The following is a 15130-nucleotide window of genomic DNA, read 5'->3' as shown; positions in this document are numbered from 1 at the left end:
ACACCAATCGCAGTGGTGTGTCTATCCAGAACCATTGTTCTATCATTACTTCTTCAAAGAAATTTTCTGATGCTCCGTGAAGCTTGTGGAAAACATTGTTTAATCCCAGAAAGCTTTACTGAGCTCTAAAATGTAAAGAGGTGAAAATTCCCATCCACATTCTAGCAAATGTACGTGAGATTTCAAAGTAGGCTCTGGTTGTTCCTAGGGACAGGAAATATTAGTAACACTGAGACAAAAAGCTAAACATCTTGATCTCGGACATAGGAACTCAGCGTCCTGAAAATGTCCTTGGAATCATGCATCTGTCTCCATCTAGGCAGACATTTCTCAACGCATCGGTTCTTGATATAGTAACTGATGACACGGATGGTATTCTCCTCGTCCTCCTTGAACAATTGCCCTTAAAGGCCCTCTGTGCCCACGTTTGTAGGTGCTCTGCACCAAGGATGCAGACACTGAGAGAAAAGACAGAAGGGAAGGCAAACTCTCTGTGGTGGAGAAGGGTGATCCTGGCAGAAAAAGAGGAGTGAAGAGGAAAGAGCATAAGCAATAGGGAAGGGAAGAGTTAACCAGGGGTGGGAAATAGGAAAGCAGTGTTTAGGGAAGTAAATGGAAAAGGTTTAGGCTAAGAGGCTATGATTCCCTGAATCCTCGACCACATGCACTCAACAAAGGATTATAAAATCAGTTTGTCTAATGACAATGAAAATCTGTTCTTTTTTTTTCACTTTTCTGTGGAACATTGATGGAAAACATGTTTCCTTTCCTTTATAGCCATAAAGGACCATTGTTTCCAAGTGAAGCAGCCCCCTCTTGTGACTGAATAAACAGACTGCAGAGCTAAACTCCCACCAGAAGTCAACCTTTTGAAAAGTTGCTCAGATTGAAAGGTAAATATCCCTGGTGGCTCAGCCGGTAAAGAATCCACCTGCAACGTAGGCAATGGGGGTTGAATCCCTGGATCAGGGATATCCTGTGGAAAAGGAAATGGCTACCCACTCCAATATTCTTGCCTGGGTAAATCCATGGACAGAGGAGCCTGGTGGGCCCAAGAGCTGGACACGACTGAGAACTCACACACATCATAATTGTACTACCTCTGCACTCAGCTGTGTTTTCTTAGTTCTATACCGCTCCACAAAAGATTTTAGTTATTTCTGGCTCCTTTCTTTGTCACACCCCCATTATGATCCTCAGTTGTCGGCTTCTTTGTAGTTTTCCTTTTGTCTTTAACCTTCCCATATTTTAAGGTTATTCAAAGTTTATAAAGAGAGGTTCCTACACAAAAAGCACTCAAGAGTTATCTGTTTTCTGAATGAGTAGATGAGTTGTTATTCATGAACTTAGTGAAAGAAGTTATGCTGAGCAACTCTTGAAATTATTCTAAAAGCAATCTTTCAATGCCATGGAAGTCAAGTTAAACAAAAGACTCCAACAGGATAAATAGAGGGTTATATTTGTGGACAAACTTCAAGAACAGATAACAAACATCCCAACTATAGGATGGAGGAAAATTAAACTGATGATATGGGAGTAAATATCATGATAATCATGCTTCATTCATTTAACAAATAATCATAAATATTCTTTGGGAGTCTCTCTGTGGCAGATCACATGCACACACAAGTCAACACCCACTACTACTGAAAATATAGGAACAAATGAAAATGAATTCATTTAAGCTATGTAGGAATATATTATTTTATTATATTAGCAAAAGGCAGAAGAAAACTAGCATGAACATTTTGTTTGTTGGTTTATTTGACTTTATTTTTTAGAGGATTGTATGAAAAACTTCAAAGTGTCATTTTAAATAATATCTCCAAAAACATATGGAGAATCTGAAAATAAGTTTTCTAGCCTATTGTTGCTTTTCAGAATTTTTAATTTTAGAAGATTATATCTTGACCATATGAGGTGAGGTTATCTTCCTTTGCTTGATGAAAACCAAAATTGTGTACTTAATTTACTTTCAAATAATCAAGAGAATTTGCTGAACGGCTAATGTCTCTTTTGTTATGTATGTATGATGGGAGTTATGGGAGGTAAGTATGATGAATACTCCCAACAATCCAAAAATAAAAGACAAATCCCCAAATCTAATAAAGGGTATCATTGAAAATATCAAAGTCAGTATTATTCCCTACAGGATCACAAACAAGACAGGTAGACTATCAGTACTCCTATTCACTGACTTGATGGAGGGCCTGGGATCAAACCAGGAAAGGAAATAAGATGTATTAAGTTTGAAAAGGAGAAGTAAAGCTATTTTTGTTTAGAGATCATAAGTTTGTATGTGTAGAAAATACAAAGTACCTCTAAACAAGCTGTTTAAGAACTAGAACCTATTAGTGCATTGATACAGTCACTAAACACAAAAAGTCAATTTTATTTCTAGATTCTAGCAAAAGCATTAGAAAATGCAATTAAAATGCCATTTATCAAATGCTTGGGAACTAATTTATTATAAGGTATGCAAGTCCTCTTCTTGATTCCTCTCCAGTAACTCTAGAATAGTTTTGATTTGGGAGAAAAAAGTGACAGATTATTATAGGGAGATGAGAAACGTCCTCACTTCTGATGTCTGGGGTAACTAACATAAACCATGGCCTGGTACTCAGTGGTGACCACTCCTTGCCACCTACAGACACTGATATCAGGAAAGACCGTTTCCTAAGGCTGCTCAATGAAATAGTATTTTCAAAACCCCAACAAGAGGTTGGTACCATCTATTTGGCTGTTGAATTGAATCTGTTCTCATATTGACAGGCATCTAACTCTGTTCTGGCCATTTCAGAGCACAATTAAATCCCTGTATTCACATTTTTCTTAACCCAGTTAACCCTAGCTCTGGATTTGATGCTGGGCATTTAGGTCAATTAAGGTAAAAAAATTTATATGAAATAAAAGATAAAATTGTTATATCAATAAGTAGTCTTGCTTCCCAGGTGGCTCAGTGGTAAAGAGTCTGCCTGCCAACCAGGTGGATTATTTTTATTTATACATCATACATTTGTATATGTAGAAAATACCCCTGCATTGGGAAGATCCCCTAGAGATGGGAATGGCAACCAATTCCAGTATTCTTGCCTGGGAAGCCCATTGATAGAGGAGCCTGGCGGGCTACAGTCCATGGGGACGCAAAGAGTTGGACACGACAGAGACTAAACAACAGCAACAATGCATGTCCTCTACAAAAATCTTAACATTAATGAAAGAAATTAGAGAGGACATAAATAAAGAGGCTATGGATCCAAAGACTCCATATGTTAAGATGTCAATTGTCCCAAATCAATTCATAAATTCAACACAATCCCAAGAAAATTACCTCAATCTCTTGTGGTAGAAGCTATGTATAACTTATGTGGAAGTGCGAAAACCTAGATAAGCCTTGAATAAGACAAACAAAGCATCTCTTGCATTTCCAGATTTCAAAATGTGTATGAAGCCCCAGTAATTAAGATAGAATGGTCTGTTGGTATGAGGATAAAATAAAGTCAATAAACAGAATCAAGTCCAAAAGGAGGTCATAATGCATGTGTCATCAATTTTTTTTTTTTTTTTTTCTCTAAAGGTGCCTATGCAGCTCCATGGGGCTTCCCCTGTGGCTTAGCTGGTAAAGAATCAACCTGCAATATGGGAGACCTGGGTTTGATCCCTGGGTTGGGAAGATCTCCTGGAGAAGGGAAAGGCTACCCACTCCAGTATTCTGGCCTGGAGAATTCCATGGACTGTATAGTCCATGGGGTTGCAATGAGTTGGACATGACTGAGTGACTTTCACTTTCACTTTTAAAGATGCCTATGCAGCTCCATGGGGGAAAAGTTGGTCTTTCTAGGATAATAGCTAGACTAATTGGCTATTTGTATTTTTTGGAAGTACCAGTGTTTTGTAGCTTTCTGTGTATAAGTTCTGTACATGTTTTCTTAAATTTTAGCCTAAGGATTTAGGGTCTTTCTTGAGTCATTGTAAACAGTATTATATTATTAATTTAGATATCCACATGTTTACTGCTAGTATATAGAAATGCATATTATTTTGTGTTTATCTTATGTATCCTGAGACCTTCTGAACCTACTTACTAGTTGTAGGAGCTTTGGAGGGTATATTCTTTGGGATTTTCTACATAGATAGAATATAGTGGTAATTTGACTGCCTTTCTGGCTTATAAGGTTGATCATATATTTACTTTCTTTACTGCCCTGGTTACAACGTCCAGCACTGTGCTGAAGGAGAGTGATTAAAGCGGATATTCTCCCTTTGTTCCCTTCCTTAGGGAAAAGTGTAGTTTTTTACCAGTAAACATACTAAGTGCTGTTGAGGAACTTCTCCATTATTGCTGTGCTTCTTAGAGTTTTCACCATGGTTGACTATTGGATTTTGGCAAATGCTCTTTCTACATTGCTGCTGCTGAACTAGCTCATCTTATGGTTGACTCACAACTCCTCCACTTCCCATTAGAAGTCCTCCTCATCTTCTTTGTCTTGGGCCAGGTATGCGTATAGCATGATGGGGAATGACAGCCACTTCTCTTCAAGGTCACCCAGTATTGTGAGACTGAAGGAGGTGAAACAGACAAGTCTTTGTGGGCTCCAAGTATCCTCGCAGTTTAAGTATGACTTTATGTGTCACAGTTTGTCCATGCTTTGTCCTCATCAAACTTTCCTTTACAAACGTTACTCTAAGCTCACTTAAAGTGAATTCAGGCTCAACATCAGATATAAAATAACAGCTTTGTACAGACTTGTCCACCAGCTCTAGCTATTGCCTGAATTCTAGTCCTTATAACTAATCTCTTATTCTACATCACTCAGGGTTCTGCTTTTCTGATTGTGCCCTGACACGAAGTCTAAGAGGAAGTGACTAAGCAAATGGTTTTGATGGTGACTCCACACAACTAGACCCAGGTTTGTGACGAAGTAAAACTGCCAGTTTAAAGTATTATGGGACAAGTTTTCAAATCTAGACAACTTTACACATGTTCTGTATGGTTGACTTAAAGTCAAAAATTCAAGAGGAGAATGTATTTGTAGAAAGTTACTTTGGACACCTGTTTTCAATGACATGAAGGAGCCTTTATCTAGAATTAAATCTTCTGATCCAGACCACAACTTAAACAACCACAGGACTATCATTTCTTGTCTGAGGTCTGTGGGTGTGAATTTCAGCTGGGGTCCTGCAGCAGGGGGGCTCTCTCTTATCAAGCTCTGGGTTTTTGTACAGCTTTTCCTATTACTTCAAGCACTGTGAGCTTAGGGAGAGCACAGAAGTACTTTGCAGAATCTTCCAGCTGTAAGGATGAAATGATGAGGCTGATGGATTTATCTGTTTTCAGGAAGTTTACAGAGTAGCGGCCATTCCTTGCATTACTGTCTTCTGAATACTGATGAATAAGGTAAGTCATCTGTCCACTGGGAAGTTGCTTGTACCAAATAAGGTAGTAATTTCTCCAACTTGTTTCATACCGACAATTCAGGGTGACTGACTGCCCCACTTGACTGGATATATCTGGCTGGTCTTGAGTAACTTTCTGGGCCACACCAGATGCTGTGGGGAAAAAAATCAGAAAACAAAGATGAGTCAGTGAATAAAATAGTGTAGGATTTATTTAGGACCCAAAGACAAAAAATTGAAATCATAAGATGTTTGCTTGCTTTTCTCCATCTTTCCTCCCCAAGTCCCTGTGAAGCACCAATGCCTGTGTGCAGTCCTTTTACCCTGAATAATCACATCCGGGTTTGGAAGCATCCCTACCAGGGAAGGTGAAGGCCAGAAACACCCAGAGCAGACTGGAGAGCGGCATGAGGCATGGATTTCCCTGAACAAATGTGCTGAGTTCTGCCTCAGGCTGAGAGTTCAGTGTCTTTTAAGTGCCCGACAGCACATATACATACTATCCGGAACCTGTGTGACTCCCCCCAACAGGAAGTGGGGGGTGTGATGTTCATAGACCACATGGTCTGTGCATGCATGGGAAAAAGTCTGGCTCACCACAAACCTTTACTTTGTCTGCTTGTTTTTTCCTGGTCATTAAATTAATCAGATCCTGAAAGAAGGCATGAAAAAAAGCAATCAGTATTAAAATTTAAGCTGAGGGGAACTGAATGTTAAGCAAGGTGACATACATCGATAATTATTCAGCAAAATGGTTTTTCCAGCTGATTTAAAATATAATTTACTATAGCCTATGAAATGTTCTGTTATCTATTAACTGGTCATTTATTTAGCCTATACTTACTTTTCTCCATCCAGAATCTAATGACTCTTTAAGAAAACTTGCAGATCTTAGGCTTCTTGGTGAATGGAAATTTTATTCAAAATAATTATTGTATCTCTTTGTCTTTGTATTGAGTTCTTTGACTTTATTTAGGTTTTTCAATAAATAAAGTTACTTCACCATAAATGACAAAAAATCAGTCCATCTGACTTTCAGAGTCTATTCAGTTTTAAATTTTGAATGAAATTATACAGGAATAAAATATTCTTTTGAAATTCAAAATTGAGTCTTATTTATTAGACTTTGAGGAAGACCAGGATATTCAGTCCTGTCCCCTCCACAAGCAGAATTGCACTTATTAGATCATGTGTCCTGGACTTGTCCTGACGTCACATTTTCTATGTCAGTGGTCCAAAGTGTTCAGTCTCACTTGTTAGTGGCTCATTATTTTTCTCTTTGTAAAATAAATTCAAGATAAGTATGCCAAATCTTTCTGTGACATAATGCTGTAATGCTCTCCTACAAAACTTGGTATTTACAGGTTTCAAACACTTTATTGTTGTTCAGTTGCTAAGTTGTGTCCAACTCTTTGTGACCCCATGGACTGCAGCACACCAGGCTACACTGTACTTCAGTATCTCCCAAAGTTGCTTTAATTCATGTCCATTGAGTCAATGATGCTATCTAATCATTTCATCCTCTGCCTCTCCCTTCTCCTTTTGCCTTCAATCTTTCCCATCATCAAGGTCTTTTCCAATGAGATGGCTCTTTGTATCAGGTGGCCAAAGTACTGGAGTTTCAGCTTCAGCATCAGTCCTTCCAGTGAATATTCACACTGATTCCTATTAGGATTGACTGGTTTGTCTTCCTTGCAGTCCAAGGGACTCTCAAGAGTCTTCTCCAGCACCACAGTGCAAAAGCATCAATTCTTCAGCTTTCAGCCTTATTTATAGTCCAACTCTTACACCACACATGACTATTGGAAAAACCATAGCTTTGACCATACAGACCTTTGTCAGCAAAGTGATGTCTATGCTTTCTAATATGTCATCTTAAGCTTCCTAGGTGGCACTAGTGGTTAAGAACTTGCCTGCAAATTCAGGAGACATAAGAGATGTGGGTTCAATCCCTGGGTCAGGAAGATCCCCTGGAGGAGGGCATGGCAACCCACTCCAGTATTCTTGCCTGGGAAATCACATGGACAGAGGATCCGTGAGGGCTACAGTTCACAGGGACACAGAGCAGGACACGACTGAAGTGACTTAGCCCACCTGCAGGTTTGTCAGATCTTTTCTTCCATGGAGCAAGCATCTTTCAATCTCATTGCTGCAGTCACTGTCCATAGAGATTTTGGAGCCCAAGAAAATAAAATCTGTCATTGCTTCTACTTTTTCCCCTTCTGTTTGCCATGAAGTGATGGGACCAGATGCCATGATCTTAGACTTTTGAATGTTGAGTTTCAGGGCAGCTTTTTCACTCTCATCAGAAAGCCCTTTCAGTTCCTCTTCATCTTCTCCCATTAGAGTGGTATCTTCTGCATATCTGAGGTTTTTGATATTTCTCCCAGCAATCTTGATTCCAGCTTGTGATTCATCCAGCCCGGCATTTCACATGTTGTACTCAGCATATAAGTTATATAAGCAGGCTGACCATATACAGCCTTGAAAGACTCCTTTCCTGATTTGGAACCAGTCCATTATTCCATGTCCGGTTCTAACTGTTGCTTCTTGAGCTGCATACAGGTTTCTCAGGAGACAAATAATGTGGGCTGGTATTTCCATCACTTTAAGACTTTACCACAGTTTGCTGTTATCCACACAAAGTTTTTAGCATAGTCAATGAAGTAGAAGTAGATGCTTTTCTGGAATTCCTTTGCTTTCTCCATGATCCAATGAATGTTAGCAACTTGATCTCTGGTTCCTCTGTCTCTTTGAAACCTAGCCTGTACATCTGGAAGTTCTTGGTTCACACACTGCTGAAACCTAGCTTAGAAGATTTTAAGCATAACCTTACTTGCATGTGAAATAAGCACAATTGCATAATAGTTTGAACAATCTTTGGCATTGCCCTTCTTGGGACTGGAATGAAAACTGACCTTTTCCAGTCCTGTTCAAACACTTAGTATATGTCAATACCACAGAAGTTGATTACTGAAGTTCTGTATATTGTGCAAGATCATGAAGTATGTATATCTCAATCTTCCACTTAGTTTCGTCATCTTAATAGATGAATTAATTTAAAAGAACCAAAAGCAAATAAGCAAATAGAAAAGGAAGTATAGACACAGTCTCCAAAACAGTGCCAGTTCTTAAAATTTAAGGTCAAAAGAACTCATTAATGAGTGATGCAGGAAGGAGAGTTTATATGTAGTTGAACCATCTACTCTTCTGTCCCATTTCAACTCTGAGTGACAGGCAGCTGATGTCCTGGTTTCTAATTATTTACAAAGAAGCAGGGGAGACCACAAATGCCCAGAGCAGTCTGGGGAGAAGAATGATAATACATATACTATATGTATCATTATATTATATGTATCATTTTATTATACATATCACATGTTTTTATATCTACCTTTTTATGCATAGCTGTGAAATTTATCCCATTTGTAGGTTCTTGTTACTACCACTAAAATTAAGATACAGAATCATTCCATCACCCTGAAGAAGTTACTTTGCAGACCATCCCCACCTCAACAACCCTTGAAAATCCCTGAAATCTGCTCCTGGTTTCCATTTATTTGTAACTAAGCAGAAGAGACCACAAAGGATTGCAGCAGCCTGAAGATCAGCTTGATATTCTAAAATATATATGCTAATATAATAATTACATATACATACCAGGAAATTGATATTGCTAAAATTTTGTTAAAATACAGATCGCAATCTGATACCTCAGTTTCATATGGACTCTGGTTTTGATGCATAGCTCTGTGAAACTTTATCACATGTATAGGCTCTTGTTACCACCATTAAAATCATGACATAGAATTGTTCCATCTCTCTAAAGAAACCCTCTTTGCACACCCTCCCGAGGCCTGCAATTCTTTACACTCCAGGTCACTACGGATGTCCTTTCATCTCTGTATTTTGTCCTGTTGAGAATGTTGTATAAGCAGAATCACACTACATATACAGTCATAATAATCCAATAAGTGTAATCATATACCATGTAGTCTCTGAGATTGACTTTTTTACTTAGCATAACATCCTGAGATCCATCTAGACTACTGCATATATCAATAGTCTGTTCCTTTTAATCACTGCAGACTGTCCCCAACTTATGATAATTCAATTTAGAATTTTTGACTTTACAGTAGTGAGAAAGTGGTATGCTTTCAATAGAAACCATACTTGGAATATTGAAATTTTATATTTTCCTGGGCTAGCAACATGCAGTATTATGTTTCCTGGTGATTCTGGGCAGCAAGAGTGAGCTGAGCCCCTGGCCAGCCTCAAAATCATGAGTGTTAACAACTAACACATTTACAGCCATTTCACACCCATATAACCACCCTGATTTTCACTTTCAGTACAGTATTCAATACATTACATAAGATTTTCATCATTTTAGTATAAAATAGACTGTGTGAGATGATTTTTTTCCCCTGTAGGCTAATGCAAGTATTGGCCACATTTAAGGGAAGCCTAGCTTAAATATATTAGATGGATTTTCTTTTTTTTTTTATTTTAATTTACCTTCATTGGAGTATAGTTGCTTTACAATGTTAGTTTCTGCAGTGCTGCAGAGTGAATCAGTTTTAATGTATACATTTATCTCCACTCTTTTATAAATTTCCTTCCCGTATTAAACGAACTTTTGCCTTCCTATTGTTTCAACTTAAAATGATTTATTGCAAAATAACCCTCTTGAAGTTTAGAAAGATGTATAAATAATATTTCATTGTGTGAATGTACTACAGGATATTTATCTGTTCATTCAGTGAAGATCACTGGTTGATTTCAAGTATTAAGAATTCTGCAAGTGAATATTTAAGTGTATTTGAAATTCTTGGACTATTTTCTAGAATGACTGGACCATTCACCCACCAGCAATGCATGAGTGATCCAACTTCTCTGCATCCTTGCCAGAACTTGGTATTGTCAGTATTTTTAATTTTAGCCCTTATGATATATGTGAAGTGGTGTCTCTTTGTAGTTTTAATTTGGATTTTCCTAATATAAATTTAGGGGTATAGTCTTTGTATTTTCTACATAGATAATCATGTTACCAGCAAATAGTGACAGTTTTACTTCTTCTTTCAACTCTATAAGATCGTTACATCTACTTTCTTTATTGCACTTGCTCCAACATCTAGCACTGTACCAAAAGAGTGACAAGAATGGACACTCTGGCTTTTTTCTCTTTCTCAAAGAAAATTATAGTCTTTTACTAGTAAGAATAACATTAACTATTGAGGAAATTCCCCACTATTCTTGTGATTCTCAGAGTTTTCATCATAATTGACTACTGAATTTTTGCAAATCTTTTTTTTCTGACTAGATTGATACGATGATATGGTTCTTCTTTTCTACCCTGCTAATATGGTGAATTCTATCCATTAATTTTCAATATTAAAGTGTCTTGCACCCTTGAAAGAAATTACATTTGTGCTTGGTATATTATTCATTTTACATATCAATGAATTTTACTTGCTAAAATATTTTAAGAAATTTGTGTCTATCTTCTAGATAAAAGATATTTCCCTGTAGTTTTCAGTTCTTTATGGTATTTGTCTGATTTTGGCATCAGGGTAATATTAGCCTCATAAAATGACTGAAGAACTATTTTCTTTCTATTGTCTGCAAGAAATTGTGTATAATTCATGCTAATTCCTCTTCAGTGTTTGACAGAATTCTTCAGTGACACCGAGTCTGGTGATTTTTTTTATTAAAACTACAATTTCTTCATAGACATCATGACTTCAGCTTTCTCTGGCCCCTGCTCTGAGGAGAGATGAGGAGGAGTGACCCCCGAGCCCACAGTGAGGTTTGGGGACAGACAGCAGGTGCTTCCAGAGCACTGTCCCCTTGCCCAGAAGTAGGTTCCTACGTCTGAGAGCTGGGCAGCCGCGAGGTGCAGGGAACTGTGCTGTCTGGACTCTCCACACCGATCTGTCCGTCTCTGCTGCGTCTTCACTTCTCCACCCTCAGCTAATATAATCAAGAGGACAGGACTTCCCCCAGGCCTCTGCTTATACCACTGTAAACTGTAAAATGTGCTTGAGAATTACAGTATGTGGTGAGGTTCTCTCCTTCTTGCAGGAGCAAGAATCCAGGAAAATGAATTCTGTTGTCCATTCATTTCTGTTCAGAAAAGCAGTGAGAAGTAACAGAGAAAGTCTGATTAGATGTTTATTCTCTCAGCTGTCATGGTCTCTCTCATTCTTCTTGTGTATTTTCTCCTTCTTCCCATGTCTCTCTCCCCAACTCTATCTCCCACTTTTTAGTTTTCATTTTCTTCTCAACATCATGCTCTCAATCAGAAAATCCCCCTGCTACAGTGGCCTGCAGATAAGATTCCTCTGTGCTGAATTTTCAAGGAGCAATCAGGGAAACCCCAAGCTCATGTGATATTTGCATCCTTAAGATCAACACTGGTGCTAACGGTAGCATCTCCCTTTTCTTCCTCTTCAAAAAGAGTTGCTGAATCTGCCTGCTCCTTAAAGGGTTTCCCTTGTATCAGCTTCTTCCAGACCTATAGAAACCTGGTCTATACTGCCTTTGGGAAATAAAAAAGAAAGGAGTGACTGCAGTTTGAGACAGCCCATCACTTACCACCATGTTACCCACCCTTCTTCCCCAGGGAGTGTCTATGTTAGCAGATGCTGCCCCTCTGTGACTGGATCAAAAATTTCTGATCCAGTAATACCTGGTAAATAGTGGTTACTCAAACACTTGAATGATAAATAAATGTGTATGTTTACTTATGTGAGAATTTGAATGCAAATGTCTCAAAGAGTAATATAATTAAATTAATTCCTCTTTAAAGTAATTTAAAAATGTCCTTCCATGAATGTAAACATTCAGGAGTTGCTTGTAGCTATTTAGAAATGTTACCTATGGAAAACTGTGTTAGCCCCAGTAGCCCTTGTTCTACCATTACAAATTATCACAAATTTGATGGCTCCAAAAAGCAAGAATTGGTTCCCTGCAACCTGGAGGTCAGAAGTCTGATGACAAGGTGTCAGCAGGAACACACTCCTTCCAGATGGTCCAGGAGAGACTCTTTCCTGCCTCTTCTGGCCTCTGGTGGCTCCAGGTGCTCCTTTGCTAGTGACTGTACACCTCCAGCCTCTTCCTCCACCGAGAAGACTTCACGAGGCCTTCTCACCTGTGTGTCTTTTAAAAGGACACTTGTCACTGGATTGAGGCTCCACCAAGATAATCCAGTATGCTTGGATTTTGACACCCTTTTCTTAATTCCATTTGAAGAGTTGCTTTGTTAAATAAGTTCACATTCACAGTTTCCGTGGATTAGGATGTGAATGTATCCTTCGGGGGCCACCCTCCAACCCACTATAGGGTCCTTAATGTCTTTGAAGTGTTGCCATGCAGTTATATAAATGGTAGACATCTCAAAACTTCTTTAAAGTCAAAAGTAAATCTGAATCTGAATTACTTTATATATAGAAACAGAAAGAGTAGCAGGTTTAGGATGTAATGGAAAAGGAAAATCCCATGAGTTAAAAAAGCTCTTTGAAATGCACATCATTGGGATAACTTTTCCTTTTCAGGCATGTTGGATTTGAACCTCCAGATGAAGACAAATCTAGCAATGCTATGTTGGTGAAGGCTCCACTCCCACCCTAAAAGAGCAAGTGGTCTGGAGCAGCACTTGGGGATGCTTTAAAAGTTCCCTGGTCTTCATGCAGATCAGGAGCCCTGCCACAGTTTACATAGAAGGATGTAAACCAAGACAGAACAGTCACCCCCTGGAGAAGGCCGCGCTTTCCCAACTCACAGCATCGTATTTGCTGCAGCCTATCTCCAGGGCTTGTGCTGTGAAGGAGATATTTGCTAAATGAAAAGAAGGGAACCTGACCATGCTTTGGTTTGTGGACTAAAAGGAATCTCTTCATGCCTCGTAGGAAACAGTTTGAATGAATATAAATATAAGATGGCCCTCAGTAGCAAATATTCCTGTATTCCTGTCAAACCATCTTAAGAGGGGATGAGATCTAAGAATATTTATAATTAAAAGTTAGCAATATTATCCTCTAAGACTTCACATAAGAAATAATGTTGCTTGAACTGGGCTGTAAAGGTTGAGTACATATATGTGTTTTACACAAGTACTTGGGAAAAACCATTCTGACCAAAGAGGACAGCATCTGCAAAGGTTCAGATTAAGAAAAGAGCTTAATGCCAGCATAAATGGTTTTATTTTAAAGTGGCTGATGTACATCTAGAGTATGTGGCAGAAAAGGGTGAATGAGAAAACTAGAAGTAACTCAGGGAAAAATTGTACATTGCCTTGTAATTCTTAATATAAAATTTGATCTTTATAATTTCTAATGGTTCCTCATTATCCAAAGATGAGCATGAAGTAAACTAATTTTATGTTACTGTTGTTACCATTGTTGTTATTATTATTCAGTTATTGTTATTGTTGTTCAATCGCTAATCTGTGTCTAATTCTTTGTGACCCCATGAACTGCAGCACACCAGGCTCCTCTGTCCATGTGATTTCCCAGGCAAGAATACTGGAGTGGGTTGCTATTTCCTTCTCTAATATATATATAGTATATCTATATCTATATCTATATATATATATATATATATGTATAAACTCTGTGGTCATGTAAAAGTCAGATTCAAAGAGTTGAGAGCAAAGGCAGGAAGAGAGTGAAGAGGCCTTTGCAGTTATCCAAGTGAGAGGTGCTAAATGCTTGGATTAGGTCAGTTGCAAGGAGCATAGAGATGAGGAAATGGATGTGGGTGTTATTTGAGAAGTAAACTGACTTGACCTTGATGATTATTAAGGTCTATGTGCTTCATTAGCACTCTGGTGCCACTTTGCCACAAGGAATGTATTTATTCTATCAGTTCACGTGGAAACTAGTGGCCAAAGTTGCCTCCAGTGATCCTTGCTTCCTGATACCTGGGACCTTGTGTAGCCCCCGTGTGCACTGAGTCCAGGCTGGCTGCGTGACTTGCTGGAGTAAACAGATGAGCAGAATTAACATTATGCCAGTTCTGAGGCGAAAGGGGGCGACTCTTTGGCAGTTGACACTTCTGTGATTCTGGAAGCCCCGAGGCACAATGTAAGATGCCCAGCTTCCCTCAGGGCCCCAAAGAGAGATCACATGTATGGGCCATGGTCACTCCTGAGAACGTCTGAAGAAGAGATGAGCCTGAGCTTCTGAGATTTCAGTTCAGCCTCAGCTTCCAGTCAAACCCCACTAATTAAGTGAGTAAATTGAGGGATTCCAGTGCAGTTGAGCCCCCTTTCACTGCATGGAGCAGAGGTGTCATGAGATAATTAAACAGTGAGTTTTGAGGTGGTTTGTTGTGCAGCAAAACACAATGACACTAACACCTGTGAAGAGAATCCTGTTGAAGACTTGTGAGATATTAGCAAGAATGAAAGGTGTTTTTCCTCTCTCTGATTTCTGATTGTCTCAAAGAGCTGGACCTGAAACATCTGTCTGTTTCACCAAACTTCTTCACGTGTGGTCTGAGTGCTCCTGCCTTAGCGCAGAAGATTAGCTGGTGATGCCCAGGTAATATGAGAGCCTTGGGCCTCTTAGAACGGGAGCAGGTGGTTGGTTGCTCATGTTGGAGCCCTACAGTAAACAGGGAGATGTGAGGTTTCCTTGTTCAATTTGATTTTTATATTTCACTCATTCTTCTCACTCCATGTGACTTTAAAAAATGAGGGACTATTTAAGAGGTCAGATCTGTATCTCTA

At 38.8% G+C, this 15130-nt stretch overlaps 1 gene segment (V, D, J or C); it reads right to left on the bottom strand.

Moving 5' to 3' along the window:
* Positions 1–5203: 5203 nt before the first annotated feature.
* LOC122705750 lies at positions 5204–5865 on the bottom strand. The segment is given in 2 exon segments: positions 5204–5550; positions 5758–5865. Coding segments are annotated over 2 exon segments (396 nt in total).
* Between the last annotated feature and the right edge of the window lie 9265 nt (positions 5866–15130).

The sequence above is a fragment of the Cervus elaphus genome, chromosome 12 (assembly GCF_910594005.1).
Source record: "Cervus elaphus chromosome 12, mCerEla1.1, whole genome shotgun sequence".
Lineage (NCBI taxonomy): Eukaryota > Metazoa > Chordata > Mammalia > Artiodactyla > Cervidae > Cervus > Cervus elaphus.
Note: the sequence above shows the minus strand (reverse complement) of the source record. Positions and strands in the feature narration are given on the sequence as shown.